At 49.9% G+C, this 15059-nt stretch overlaps 1 protein-coding gene across 14 annotated transcripts in view; it reads right to left on the bottom strand.

Moving 5' to 3' along the window:
- Positions 1-15059, bottom strand: part of LOC6500286 (polypyrimidine tract-binding protein 1) — a 134916-nt gene that overhangs the window by 3029 nt on the left and 116828 nt on the right. For 12 of the 14 annotated variants that reach the window (XM_032454221.2, XM_044714290.1, XM_032454215.2 and 9 more), the window contains 5 exons: positions 11482-11790; positions 11138-11423; positions 10744-10934; positions 10219-10252; positions 3510-3602 (listed from right to left, as the gene is read on the bottom strand). In XM_032454221.2, the coding sequence (XP_032310112.1) occupies positions 3510-3602; positions 10219-10252; positions 10744-10934; positions 11138-11423; positions 11482-11790 (913 nt within the window). The remainder of the gene's footprint in view (positions 1-3509; positions 3603-10218; positions 10253-10743; positions 10935-11137; positions 11424-11481; positions 11791-15059) is intronic. The other 2 variants (XM_032454228.2, XM_032454211.2) reach the window with 1 other exon arrangement.

Raw genomic sequence — 15059 nt, 5'->3', positions numbered from 1 at the left:
GCACCTCAGCCGCTCACATGGCGTATGCGTAATCGACCGTATAATATATGGCAATACGGATGTGTGTGTGTGTGCGTGTGCGTGCCTCTGTGTGGCAGTTTGTTTGTTTTCATTGAAAATGCCCTTATGCGTACGCTTATGCAGAATATTTTGTAGTAATTTGTACGGCAAACAGGAAATATATTTGCCGAGGAGCGGGGGCTGGGCTGTGTAGGACAGCTGTGAGTCGAGTGGAGGGAGTGAGCCTATAAATCGGCCACTGCGAGAGTGGGTGTCTGTCCATAGTTGGCAATAAGTTGTGCAAAAACTTAATCCCCCAAAGCTCGACACCGTCCGACTGTCTCAGGGTTCCTGGGCTTCCACCCAGAAAATGCGTCATTACAATGTCCCCCGAAACATACCTCGAACTGGCCACCAAGTGGGGCAAAATGCCCGGGACGAGGCTCTTTGGGTCTGGCTTATTGTTTTTTCATTGAGTGTTTTTGTCTATTTCCCAGCGCTTCCCGCCCCGAAACTCCAGGGCCCTCTGATTGGTGTCGCAGTTTGCTCGGCCCTAGTTGGAGTCGCTCCATCAGAAGATACCCATCTCCCCCAGACTTCACTTACAAAAGTTGTTTCGCCTTTACGCTGTAATTCGTATGCTGAGTGTGCAATTGTAGCCGTATTTTGTTTGGGGCCCTGCCATAACGCACACCACCTTACGAGACACTTTCGTATGCATGGGACGAGGAGGGTGGCTCGGACAGCTGCTGGCCCTGCTCCCTGCTTCCCTAGCCCTGCCCGCTCCTTGCTGCCCACCCTTCCTCCACCCCAAACCCTCGTGCGGTAATCGTCTTTGTTTGTCGGAGTTGGCGAGAGTTTTGGGCAAAGTAACGAATGAATTTGTTAATATTTTATGAGTGCATAAGTGCGCACTCCCGCCCCGAACCGGGCTTCCGCTCCAGACCGGTTACCTGTGTCCGGGTTGGTGGGTCCACTTTGAAAAATAAGCGACTCATCTCGTGTGCTTCGTTATGAGTTCATTGTGGCAGAAAGGCAATACCGCTCGAGTTCGCTCTCAGTGTAAATGGGTTGAATCCTAGCGAAAGGCAGCGGCGGAAGCATGTGCCATTTGGCAGTCCTTGCGGCACATTAGTAGTCTATATGCTGCTGTACGTCCATTAATATTTTCGCATTCCCAGAGACCGTTAGCTCGCCTCCTGCCCCCCATCCCATGGTCGATGGCGAAAACAAACGGCTGAGGGGAAGCGCTTTGGCAGCATGTGGGGAGTGGGTGTTGCCTTCCTAGTTTCACACAATAATTTGCTTGTTTGGACAGACGGTTGACTGGCTTTGGTTTTGTCGGTTCACTCGCGTAAAATCTGCACAATAGTTTTATCAACTACGACCTGCGGCGGTGTTTGTAGTCCGGCTTGCCAGTTCTGTCAATTTTTGGACGAATTCAATTAACCCAGCGCATTACGCATACGAGTCCATACCGAATTCCATTTGTGCCTCTGACACATCCCCCGGGGAGGAGCAAAAGAATGCATGCGGGGTTTCTGTTGATTAGCTTGCCACCCTGTCCCCCATCCACATCCCCATCCCCATTCCTCCTGGCATTGTTCAGCTGGGTTAACGCAATTAATTAAACAAGAAAAACTCAAAGCGGGAATGCCTTTGAACAGGGAGCCGAAGAACGCGAGCACACCGCAGGACGCAGCCGCACTCCGAACTTGGGAAATATGCATATTTGCATATTGATGTTTTAAAAATTAATTGACTGCAGCTCAAAGCATATTTGTAACGAACAGGCAGCTCTGGAGCTCTGTCGGTGGCTCGTGACAAGCTGGTGGAAATAGTGCGCGATGCGGATGTGGATGCGGATGTGGCTGCGGATATTTGGCCAGCGGATTTACGGGTGTACCCTAAGGACATTACGCATGTATGGATGTTCGCTGTCGCTGGCAGCGCGGCATATTTTATTTCTTTTTATTTAAATCAATAAACAGTTGATGGCATTCATTATGCAGTACCTTACGCTTTCCAGGCGTGCAATTTGCAGGCAATTTCCGCTGCGACGGCACATTGCATTTATTGAGCAGATTAAATTTATTTAAACTTTATTAACAGCAGCAGTTTCAGCCCATGAAACTGAATGGAATCGTGACGTTAAATATAATTAAAAAATTACGCATTCGAACGATTAACGCCTGATGGCGACGGACACGGCGCTGCACCTGAACCTGCACCTGCCTGTCAGGCGGGCATAGACGACTAACAAGCTGAGGATTGTATATGAAGCCGCTTTATTGCAGATCGCATTCCTCCTTTTACTAATAATCTCCTGCAGCTCCTTCGGACGAAGGACACAGACAACAATCGGACGTTTGTGTGCCGCTGCCGGTTTCAATTAAGTGCCATCCTGCAGGGCGAGCGCAGTGACAGCTTCAGAGTTATTTTTCGATGAATAAATAACACAAATGAAAGACACGCACCGCTGGGTGGGAACAATGAGTTCCGAGCTTCGATCTCCACGGCGGAAAGTGCAGGGAGGTGGGCATGGTAGTGCGAGTGGGAGTGGGAGTGGGAGGAGCGCCGCTGGATAGTTGGCGTGTTAAATGGAATAAAACCAAATCGAAATTGAAAAAGGTGTCGCTGTCGCCTGTCAGCGCTTCAATCGTAATTGTCCCGCTGCCTCTGCCATTTTTGCTGTTTTTGCCGCCGCTCCTGTTTTTGTAATAAAGTGGAATTTGGCACGTCGGTTGGTTGCTCTTAACGCCTCGAAATGCGCGACAATTTTCATTTCGTTTAATTCGCAGGGGGGAGCAGGGCGATGGGGATTCGATTGGGATTCGGAGCGGAGCGACCGTCCCGGTCCGTCCTGGTTGGAGTCCTTCATGCCCAGCGGCAGGCAGCGCCGGACAATGGCAAAGTGCACACAAATAAGCGCAATAAAATGATTGGCATGCCCCGCCGAGCAGGAGGAGCCTTTGTCGCCTTGCGGCTAGCATGGAAAACGTCAGGAAATTGGAACTGGAACTGGAACTGGACCTGGACCAGGTGTTGTCGGTTGGTAATAAAGCGCTTATAAAATTTCATTTATGCGCACTGCCAGTTATAGTTTCCCACCTGGCCTGGTCCCCACTCTCTCCTGCGCCGGGGCCATTTTTATTATTAATACATTTTGTTTGCTGCATTTGCAGCTGAAACAACAGCAACCACAACAAAAACAGGAGCAGTCGGAGCAGCATCATCAGGAGCAACGGCTACGGTTGCCAAAGGAATGCGCCGTTTGGAATTTCATGATGCTGGAATTTTCATTTAAAACAAGCTGCAAAATGCACTGCTCTTCCCCCACAGCCTTCCCCCTTAGACACCCCAGGACCCCTCCGACTCAGACTCGGATTTTTCATTACTTTCATTTCGTTCAACTCGACTGGGGGTGTCTATACACATATATTCGTGTTCGTGCAGATATAGTCGGCGGGTTAGCGCCGCGCCGGTGGAAGTGCGTTTGTTTGACTTACCCAAATAAGCTTGCTGGGGCTCCGCCAACTGGATGAGTGCCGAGTCCTTCTTGTTGTACAGGATCTTTACACGTTGCACATCGCCGTATACACCTGCGGATTCAGAGTGAAAATGGGAAAGCAAGAGTGAGAAATATGAGACGGTGTGGCAGTAAATGGTTGGGTTATGCGAGTGTCGGTTGTGCGCCAGACCGATGCGGGCCAACTGGAATTAAGGTCCTTCGTATTGGAATAAATCGCGTATGCCCTAAGAACATGTCACTTAACTGTCAGTCCATTGGATTCCCAATTCAATGACGTCTCTCGCGTCTCTACAAGCACCTGTGCCCCAAAAAGTATGCTATGGTCTCTTCTACTTTAATTTTCCGGGCAGTTTTAAGCGTTTTTAAGGTCGTGCGAAAAGTTCTAGACCCCACCAAAGAGCTATAACATGTGCACGGGATATCCCCCGCCATTACTCGGCTCCTGCAGCTTCGCCATCTCGCCCCCACGGCGCCACCTTCCGCCACACCTCGTAGCATCAGTGAAAAGCACTCGCATTATTGCCGCGGGCCAAGCCCTTAGTATCATGTACGGAACTCATAACTGGCTCAATAAGTTTGCTCTGCTATTTTTACGAGCATCAATTCGAGCTGCGGCTGCAGCTTGCAACTTTTTGGCTGGCTTCCGCGGCCATATTCCGTTTTAAGGCCACGGATTTTACAGTCGTCGAACACGGTGTGCTGTTGCTGCAGAAACTTTTCGGCAGCGACCGGCGCAACGGCACCACGGCTGCCACGGCGGACGCGTTATTGAATTGTATTTTATGGTTTTACTTAAGCCGCAAAACTATGCAATATGGAGCCCCTGGCTGGACTGGGACAGGCAGCAGTGCATTAAGTTCGGCGACGGGCTTTAAGAATTTAAGTGGGAGCCCGCGCGGCCAGACTTTGCTTTGACAGCTGCCCAGTGCGAGAGTCCTCCAGTGGCCGGCTCCTTGGGTGACTTATTTTCGATCTGCTCCTTGGCCACAGCATCCCATGTGCAGCCAATCAGCGGACAATTCGGAGCCGGGCGCAAATTGCTATCAAGCATAAAAAATAGTTGCCGGTCGAGCTGGTAGCTTTGGCCGAAGGGCGGTGGCAGAGCTCCAGTGCCAGTGGCAATAGCAGTGCGAGTGGAAAAATAGCCCCAACGCAAACAATGTAAAGTGCAGTCCTGCTCAAGACAACAAATCGAATAATGCGCAAAGTAAATTTTCAACTACTTCCAGCCAAACTCGGAAAGGGAACTACACAACGAAAAACTGAGCAGTGCGTCCTTTACACCTGGATGTGTGGCTGGATTCGCCTGCACCTATCAGCCATCGCAGAAGTTGGCCAAGTTTTTTGAGTGCAAAGCTCAGAAAGCAGTGCAGAGCGATAAAAGCGAGGAAGCTAGGTCCTGCTCCTGCCAACCAGCCTTTCGAAGCGTAGCGAAGCGAGCGGAGCGCTAACAAGTTACAAAAGTAGCAATGGAAATGCAGGTAGTAAGTAGTGCTGGCAGGAAGACCTGAGCTGGTACGGCAGACCGACCGACCGACCGACCGAACACACAGTTCAACAGTTGGCAGTAAATCCATTTTATACAGACGACTGGCTACTTGACTGACTGACTATCCGTTTGGCGAACTTGACTTGTGCCAAACCCGGTGCCCGGTGCCAAGGAGTCGAACAATTTCGGGAGTCGGGAGCAGCAATTGCAGCAGCAGTGGAGCGGCTGACATTGGCAGTGGAGCATATTGAATGCCATTGGCCTCAGCACGGCTCTGTGCCTCGGCACGGAGTCAACTGGCAACCTCCAACCGGCGGAGCTGGCCGTGCAACGGGGCGTATGAGAGGCAGCAGCTGCTGGTTGCTAGTTGTCGGTTGCCGGTAGCCATGCAAAGGGCTTCTGTTTGATTCCGACTCCGCCTCAGCCTCCGCCCCTATTCTATTCCCAGCCAGAGCCAACTCCCTGCGAGCGTCAGACTTGATAATGATTTATTATCGCCTATATTTGCGAGAATGTTTTCCCGCAGTTTTTATCTCCGCTTTTTTTGGTTTGCCTTCAGATCCGCGACACTAACATATGCAGACAGCGGCGCTTGGGCTTTTTATTCCCCTCTGGCCCATTAGAGTGCCGGGGCCTGCTCTAGATGAAGAATTATGTGGCTGGCGGAGGCGCATTAGCCAAGCCCTCCGCTACAAACTTGTGCTAGCTGCCGTCATGGCCGCTTCTCTAAATTTTCATTTTTTGCGACACTAAAATTCGAATTTATACCCCGATAATGGCATTCGTTCAAACGCTCAAACGCAATATTGCACTCGCACTCGTTTCTAAAGCGATTTGTTGCGATTATGAAAAATTCATTGGAATTATTTGCACATTGGATTTAATTTTTGCTGTTAGGGGCACTTTATCAAATTGCATTTGTGCCACAACATGTAGCATATAAAATTTTATGAAATTATTTGGCGCATACATAACATAACAGGCGACTCACACACACAAAGCGAGTGAGGCCCGTACGCCGGATGCGGATCTCTAAACGCATAAAAATTCAATTAAACACGTTTCGACAATATTTTCGGCAGTGACATCAATTTTTATCACGCCATTACAATTACATAAGCGGATTACAAAGCAATCGAACGGAGCGATGTGCGATGTGCTGGGGCTTGTTTCCCAGACGATTTGCAGACTTATTAAGTTTCTTTTATTGTTATGCAAAGGCAAACGCAACGGAAAAGGCTCAATCCCAGCATCCCCGAGCCCGCAAATAAGGGCAATCGAGTCTTGAGATGGGTAGACTGGGTGGGCGGTGGGCTAGCTAGTGAGTGAGGCAAGGCCTTTATTGAATGCCTGACAGGATAAGCGGCATGTGTCAAGTGTCTAAAGAGCATGCCCCAGAGGGCCCTAGGCCTTTCAATTGAGTCTTCGTTTCGTCGCAGCAAAGCGCTGTCAAAACTAATAAAATGTCCGACTCTGCCATCCAAAGGGTTCTCGCAGGCTTCCGAGGCTTTTGGCCTTTTTGTTGCCTTTTCCGATTGTTGATGTTTTTCGGCTAGATCAATCCCCACACCCACTCCCACTCCCATTCTCACCCCCTCCCAGGCCGGCACGGTTCGAGTGCGTTGTTTGTCCCGACGCTGAGCCTGCCACTTTTACTATTTGGTATGCAAACAATTTTCAGGTGAGCGCGCCGCCCTTTCCCGACCCTTTGAAGTGCTAAATTCCCCTCCCAAGTGCCGCTGGCCCATCTCATGTGGCAAAATTGTTGTTACGTGTCCTTGCGTGTCGCCATTAACATAACAAAGGCCGCCACCATCCACCGTTTGCCAATCGCCAGTGCCAGTGCCAGTGCCACTGCCGCTTGCCGCAGCAAACTCCTACACTGTGAAAGTTGTTGCGGCGAACGATTGCCGTTTTTTGGCTGATTTTGGCTGTATGGAGTTAATTAGGATTGTTCTACACCGAGCTGTACAATGGCCGTACGCCCATTGATAATCGCTTGGGAAATATACGCAGGCTTCGATCGGACTAGTCTGGAGGGGCACTTTGCTCCAGGAGTGTACGTGTTTGTCGTGCAGCTAAGCTTTCCTTTAAGTGTCATTGGCGGTGCTTCTGTCTGTCCGCTGTCTGCTTAGAGCTACTTGGAAATTCAAAGGTTATTACATAAAATTTTAGTCTGCCATTTGGCTGATTGCCCGTCGGGACTCCTAGCCGTCAATTACACGCTGGCTGCATGGCCGGCTGGAGTGGCCTGGTCTGGCGACTGGGTGGTGCTTGAATGGCTTGGAGCTACGAGGAAACGGGCCAGAGTTTATCTAAATCTATTGGCACCCCAATAATAATACGCTTAGCGTTCGACTTATCGACATCTCCTCATCTCTGCTTGCAGCGGGCAATGTGCGGGGCACGCCACTTCGCATCCAGCCAGGCCAGGGTGAACTGAGCCCTTTGGAGCGTTTAATCAGCAATCTAAGCTTTATGAGCAGCTCAGGCAGCTGCCAGTTCGAGTAACTTTAGCTGTTGCACCGTCGGCTGAGCGTCTGCTGATCGGATTTGACCGGCTCATTGGCTCACGGGCTCCCTGGCTCAGTGGCTCAAAGTTGTGGCAACAAAAGTGGTTCCCCCGACAAGAGGAAACACAAAAACCATTTTTAAGCAATTAATACGTTTGCCAACAGTTTGTTTACCTTGAGCGATAAGCCCCAAACCGATGACAGAATGCAATTTGCAAATATAAAACAAAGGAGCAACCACACAAGGGTTAAGTTCAGGACCAGAAGCGGCTTAACTCCCAATTGCATTCTGTATTCTGTGTCCTGCATGCGGTTGCGTTTGTTTGCCAAAAGTTTATATTTGAGTATTTAAACTTAAATTAAATGCATTTGCATTTGCATTTTCATGCAGACAAAGGAAGGTCGGGTCTGTGGGGCCACAAACAAACCGTTTTGTGTCACAAACGACAACCGACACACAGGAAGGGGAGTAATCCACACGTGGCGCTGCAAAAAATCTACCAGAAACAGAATCTCCCAGGAAGACTCCCCAGGAGAACGGCTGGCACAGCCGAACAGTTGTGGCATCGAAACCCATTATGTTGGCGCCACACTTGGAAACATGGTCGAAACTTCTATAATCGATGTATTCTGGTAATTAAATGAAGTACATAATGGAGAAAGCCAAATGGAGAAATGCAGTGCGAGTGAAAAGTCAACTGGGAATCCCATAAAATAATACAATACCGCACACACACGAAGGATGCTGGCACTGCAATTCAAACAGCAAACCCCATTAACTTTACAAAGTTAGTTAAATTCATTTGGCAAACAGACGACAGACGGCAGACGACAGACGAAAAACCAGCAAGGAGACAGTCGCCTTTTCCAGTGGAGAAAGCCACCCACCACCCTGCAGCCTTCAGTCCCTAGCCTTCAGCCAACCGAGCGGCCAACCAACCCAACGAGCTACGAAAAGTCACAAGTAAATTTTATTTCAATTGTAAGAGCCAGCAAAAACTACACAATGATCATGGAAGTGTGTGCGGTGGAAAAGGTTTATATATATGGGTGTACCTATAAAAATCAAGGATGGAAGTGACGGGAAAGCCGCACAGTCACACCAAGAAAAATTTCTTTGTCAGGTTTGTAGGCTATTCCTGATGGTCGCTATCCAATTCTCATTTCTTCCTCCTTAAGATATGGATTACAAGAATAGAAAAGAAAAACCATAGTAATTTCTAGTACTCGAGTAGTATTTTTGATTCATCCCCAGTTAGATTCCAGTGTACACAACACTGTCGAGAAGGCAGGGCCGCAGAGCAACAATGGGCGACAGCAACAAGCGCAATGATAACTAAATAAATGGACATTTTTATAGCTATGCACTTCCGCCCTCAATCTTTTGTGTGCGGGCATGGGTCTGGGTGAGGGGTGACGGGCGTTGGGTGCTGGGTGGCTTTGTGTGCGAGCTCTTGTGTGTGCGACAGGATGAGCACATGGCAGAGCATGTGTTTTGTGCATGCATTTTAGCTCCCATCCTGAGACACTCGGGCCAGATCCTGGGCCAACAATGGCACACCAGCCACGAGCACACTTAATTCATGTAATTTCACACACACACAGGGCAGGCACTCTCGAAGACAACCGAGAAGCAACAGGACGCACTGGTTTGATTCAGGGAATCCACTGCACCTCCCTGAGTGCGGTTTCACTTGTTGCCGGGACCGGACTGGCTTTTTAATATACGTGCCATGCACGGACGGTAGCTGGCAGTCGAGTGTACTCCCATTTTCATTGTTTTACAATTTGTAAGCAGAACTTATGACAGGATAAGCGGCAGAAGGACAAGCAGGGTGGCCGAGACCCAGAACTATTTCCATTTATATTTCCCACTAAAGGATTTGGTACTGCTGCTGGTAAACCCTATTAGAAACGCATTTGCCCTGGCTTTTGCCCACCAGCTTTGCTTTGCACAACAATGAATACTCGCAGGAAACCGCATTCATATGGGTTTTATGGCCCGATCGGGCAGCCGGGCTCTAAACTGCAACACTATATGTTCTCGCCCAGGGCGTTATTGGATTCGCGGAGTCTGACAAGGAGATATGATCGTATGCGGCCGGAGCCGCAGCTAGACAATTTCTTGAGCCACCCGGCCCAGTTTACGGCCTCCGGTTGATGGCTCCATTCTGTATTTCCCACACGGCGGATGCATTTTATGTGCCAACTGCCAAACGCCAGCTGCATACCCGAAACTGCCAGCTGGCGCTCGGTGTTTAAGACGTTCTCAATAATTTAAGCCTGGCGTGCACTGCCGCTACCTAAATTTTCTCTAGCCACGACTTTGTTTGTCCCGCCCCGCAAAATCAACAATTCATAGCACTTTTGCTGATTGCACGTAAACGGAGTAAGAGCCAGGAGCTTCCGCTGCTAAGAGCTGGGAGCTGGCGGGTCAGAGTTCGGAGCTGGCCCGCTCGGTGTAGGGTCAGTGGAGAGTCAACTAAACTACTTTAAGTTGGCTAGCGGAGATGCAAATGTATGTGGGCCAAGCTGGACTAAAGGCGTATTGTCTTTGGGGAACGGTGGAGGAGGGGAGCACGGTCGGGGTGGTCAAGGGGCTGCCTGGCGTGCAGCTTGGCCCAAACAAAAAATAAAATTGAAAATAGCAGCTATTAAGGAGTAATCGTTTTGTGCAGACGTACCAAAGAGGGTAAAGAGAGCATCAGGCGTGACCATCTACAGAGAAAAAGAGAAAATAGAGTTGTCGTCAGTTAGCGATAGATTGTTTCAGATGTACTAAAAATAATAAATCAACAAATAAGGATAAATAAACATGTTTTTCAGACAGACTGTGACGGAGGCGGAGAAGTGGAAAACGGGCGGAGAGTTAGAGGGAGAGGCTCTCCGGGCCCGTGTCTAAAAGCTGTACGTAGGAGGGAAATATTTAATTTAAATCATAGTTTCTATCAGGTTTCTCATTATCTGATTCGCGTGTCAAAGAAGTAGGCAAACATCAAATGCAAACTAATTAGCCATTAGCCTCTAAAAAACGTCAATACTGTGTTGGAATTTTTCAATTAATGCGAGGCTACGAGGCTATATAGTAACGAGGCTGTTTACTTTTTTGTTTATTCATAAGGGAAGCTGGAACACTGAAGCATTATCTTCTCGCCCACTGGACGACCAGTAGGCTCCATTAACTACAGGATAATATTGCTCACACTCACCTCCTCGTTCAAGTTCGAGACCAGCAGGACGTTCGAGTAGCCCCGCATGGTCGGAGCGGCTGTCTGCAGAGCGCCGCTGTTCGCCAGCGAGAACGCCAAGTTTGGCAGGGCGCTGCTGTATCCTCCGGTCAGCGGAGTGCCCAGGCCGAGGGCGAACGGCGGCAGCACTCCTGGGGCCCCCAGTCCGTTGACTGAAATAGTTAAAAACACGGTTAGTGGGTTGTTGAGCGGATGTCGGGTAAGTTGCATGCCACTTAAGCTCTATGCGAATCGATAGAAGGTGTAAAGTCAAAACAGGTGTGGAATCGAAGTGTGTGTGCCTCTGGCGTGTGGTTTGCAACTTGGCGCGTGGGAAAACAAATGAAAAATCGGGAAAATGTTCCGTCGGTGTTACCTATTTTATCACCTGTAAGGGAGGGCCGCTGCCGGGGGGCTATCAACAGCAGATCGTTGGTGTTCATCAGGCCGCCGGCAGTGGGCATCAGGTCCACGCCCGGCTCGCCGGGGGGCAGCGCGGGGTTCGTGAAGTCGCGCGACTTGTCGTTGTTGTACTTCACATTCAGGGCCGTCAGTTTGCTGTTGTCGATGCGCAAGGTGCAGCAGCCGTTGTAGATGTTTTGTCCGTCCAGCAGCGACTTGGCGTGCTGGGCAGAGTTGGCGTCCGGATACTGGATCAGGGCCTGGGGGCGGGTGAAGGTTAGTAGGAGGTCACTCAACAGCTTCCCAGCAGATACTCACCTGGAATGAATTGTTCTTTGTGAACGTGACGATCTTCAGCACCTTGCCGTAGCGCTGGAAGATCTGGTGGAGGATGTCGAGCGACACGGGATACATCAGCGACTCAACGATCACGCGCAGCACTGTGTTGGGGCCTCCGGCGGAGTTCGAGTTGTTTCCGGCACTCGTGTTGTTCTGCAAGATGGCCACAGTGCCATTGCCATCGCCGGAGCTGTTCGCACTGTTGCTGGCATTGGTGGCCGCGCAGAGGGGCAGGGGCGAGCCGCCCGCCGGGGACTGGATGCGGTAGTCGCTCTGGACAACCGAGTTCTGCAAGAGAGTGAAGGAAACCGGAAGAACTTGAGTCAATTTGCTGGCGGAAACTTTTATTAGCAAAGGGGGCGCCAACTTTGGCGCATTAATCATAGCGGGCAGTGCACAAAATTTATGCAGCTGGGCAGTTGGGCAGCTGGAAGGGGACATCGGAGACAGGAACACAAGCAGAACAGTTCAGTCACCCATCCTGCACTATATCCTGCCCCGTTGGTTTATATTTAAAGACAAACATTCTGGCCGAAAGCGCCAGACACTCGCTCAACAGACACAACAAAATAAATCTCAATCAAAATCAATACAATCAAGCACCGTAATAATATACTGGGCTCCTACGTAATAAAATTGTTTCGAGGAATCTGCCGATATGAGGATGCCAGGATGCCGCTCTTAGTGAGCAACAAACTTCTTGCGTAAAAATATACACGTTCTATCGGAAAACAATTTAATGACATTCCGAAGTAAATTTATTCCTATTCGTGCTGAATTTTGATTTCGAAAATCATAACCGTAACACATTCAGCCGCCCATCGACTCGGTCTGCCCGGGCCACCCGCCAGCCCACTTTTCTTTTCCATCCCGCCCGTTTACGTCGCGTTTTTGTGCGTTTGTCAGCAGCAGGAGGAGCTGGGCGCGGGGGAAACTTGCCGGCAATCCCCCCAGGCGTGCCATTTGTTCTTCCCTCGCCTAGATAAGTTCCTCTGCCTTCGGAAACAAAGATCAGGTCGACGTGAGTTTTGTTTTCCACGTCTCCCCTCGCTGGCTGCCAAAGTTTGTAAAAATAATAAAAATTGATTAGAATTGCCAGGGCGCCGGGCTCCGCGTCCATGTCTATCCGCGAGCACACTCCTAGACCTGGGACACGATGGGTTCATGTGGGAGGCTGTGTTCCTTGCTACACAGTAGTCTGCCAGCCCAGTTCGATGATGCGGCTGCTTCTTGTTCGATTGCCGTTCCGCCCCGAGATGGGGATGCCTGTGGGATGCCAGAGCACTGCTGGCTTTCCTTCCGCTCCTTTGCGCTGAGCGTAATGTGATACTTCACTTTGCCTGATTATTATGGCGACGATGACGTTGATTGTGTAAAAATTGTAATGTAATTGTGGAGCAGTGTGTGCCCGTTCATTGCCCCCCCTTCCGCCCCTGCCCCTCCTGCTCCGTGCTTAAACAGTCAACCTGGTCATTATTAAGTAGCTGTCAATTGGGAAATCGTCACGCGTTCACACACTTTGGTAGCCGAGCCTAGCTTTGTACCGACAGCTGGGCAACCGGCCACTCAGGGGTCACTCTGCACTGGGAGAAAGCCCTGGCCAGACTTCAGTTTTGACCGAACTTGGAATTAAAAATCGCAAAGCCTGTGACTACTTCTGCTTGCTGTATTTACGGTACGGCAATAATTGGTATTCGGGATGGGCGATCCCATTTGCGCAAGCAATGCCTGGTCATAAGACTAAGCTGTTCAAATTATCCTCCAGGACCCAGGGACAGGGAGAGGGACACTGGGACAAGGAGCCAGGCGGAGCATGCGGGGGAGAAAGTTCTGGGACCACAACCAGCAACATCATTAAACACAACAAATCGTTGTGGGCGTGCGGGTGCCTGTGTTTGGAAAATGTGTTCGTAGGGGCCTTTGCTTGTCGCGGTTTTGCCTGTTAATGAGTCAATTGTGCGCTCCCACTCCAGCAGGGCATTGTTATGGTTGTTGTTGCGTTGTGGCCTGATTAGATATGCAGCTCCTCTCGTCCCCCGCACACGGACGCTGGCACACTAGCTCCACACTAGCACCACATTGTTATAATTTAATATCGATGGAACGGACATCCCTTCTGCGCTGCTGCCCCCTTGCTCCCCGCGATAAGCCGCATTTGATAAGCTTTGATAGCCAGAAGTATCGACAAACTGCTGATAAGCAAATTTATCGATCGCTGGCTGGAAGGAAGGCCCAGCCATTTGGCGTGTTTCCCAAGCCACCATAAGTATGGTACGAGACCAGACTAATATGAAGGACAAGATCCCGTTCACAAATAGCATTCTAAGTAAAAAACTACGCGTCTTGGCCCGCTGCAGTAGGAGCCAGACATACTTTTACAATTCAGAGGGAAAACACTCTCCGGATGGCATTTGTGATTTTAACGCCTTCTCGGGCAAGTCCCCTGAAAAATGGCTGACAAAAGTGCGCAGCACGTCAGGCGCCGAAAATATTGACGCTGCTTTCACTTAGCGTTCTGCATAAATATTTTTGTCTCTCAGCGCCGTCAAGCGCTGCATTTTTCTTGCCGAGCTGGAGGTTTATTTTCATTGCAATGTCACACCGAGCACCTCGGCGCTGCGCTCCTTGCAGGCACATTTTAAACTGCACGGCAAGTCCTTCTCCGAGGAGTGTCGCCGCCCCTGTCGGAGCTGAAGCTGAACGGCTTAAGAGCCGGGGCAAGTTGGTAAGCTTCCGCTACTTGGCCGCAGAAACCTCATCTGCCCCAGAGCCCTCCAGCTGAGGGCCGAAAGAGGAAACTTTTTCGGGGCCCACCACTACAAGTTATGAACTTGTGCAGTCAAGTTTTAAAGCTGAGCCCGGATTATGTATTACTTTGCTGCGGGTCGTTTATCTGCTGGGTGGTTTTACGGTCAAGCCGGCTGCTGGCTGGCTTCAACTGCCTGGCCAAGAAGGGAGCAGCAAACCATATTTGTCTTATTTATGCGAAGGCAAACAAAAATAGCAACCGCGCGAGTGTGTTAAAAGCCTTGCCGGAATACTCCGCAAATACTTTTTGCGGACTATAAACCGAAAGGCATAAATAAATACGAGTTAGGCAAAGTAGCGAAATCCGCTGCCCGAAAACGGGGGAAAACAGAGGGAAGGGACACACTCCACTTTCGGGCAACCTTAATGCAAAACTAATCAATACAATGAAAATATTGACAGAGCAGCTGGAAAAGTCAGTGCGCGCACATAAAGTTGTCAGTTGTCGGTTTCGGATTTTCAGGTTAGGTTTTGGGATTTACGCTTTCGGGATGTCTGTTTTCGGCAGACATTTCAGTTCCACCACACTTGTGCTGTGTGTTCCTGCTGCCCCAGCCCCTATCCCAGCCTCTGCCTCTGCCTCTGCCTCAGCCTCAAGCCTTCTCTCACGTACTGCGAAACAATGTAATTTAAATCCATTTTCAACACGTCGCCAATCAAAATGGCAAAATGCTTTATCGCAGCGGCAAGAGTATAAACAAACACTCGAGTCCGCATAACTCAAAGGATCAGGAACGAGGTGAGAGGCA

This window comes from Drosophila ananassae, chromosome 2L, assembly GCF_017639315.1.
Source record: "Drosophila ananassae strain 14024-0371.13 chromosome 2L, ASM1763931v2, whole genome shotgun sequence".
Lineage (NCBI taxonomy): Eukaryota > Metazoa > Arthropoda > Insecta > Diptera > Drosophilidae > Drosophila > Drosophila ananassae.
This window is presented reverse-complemented; position numbering and strand designations above follow the sequence as displayed.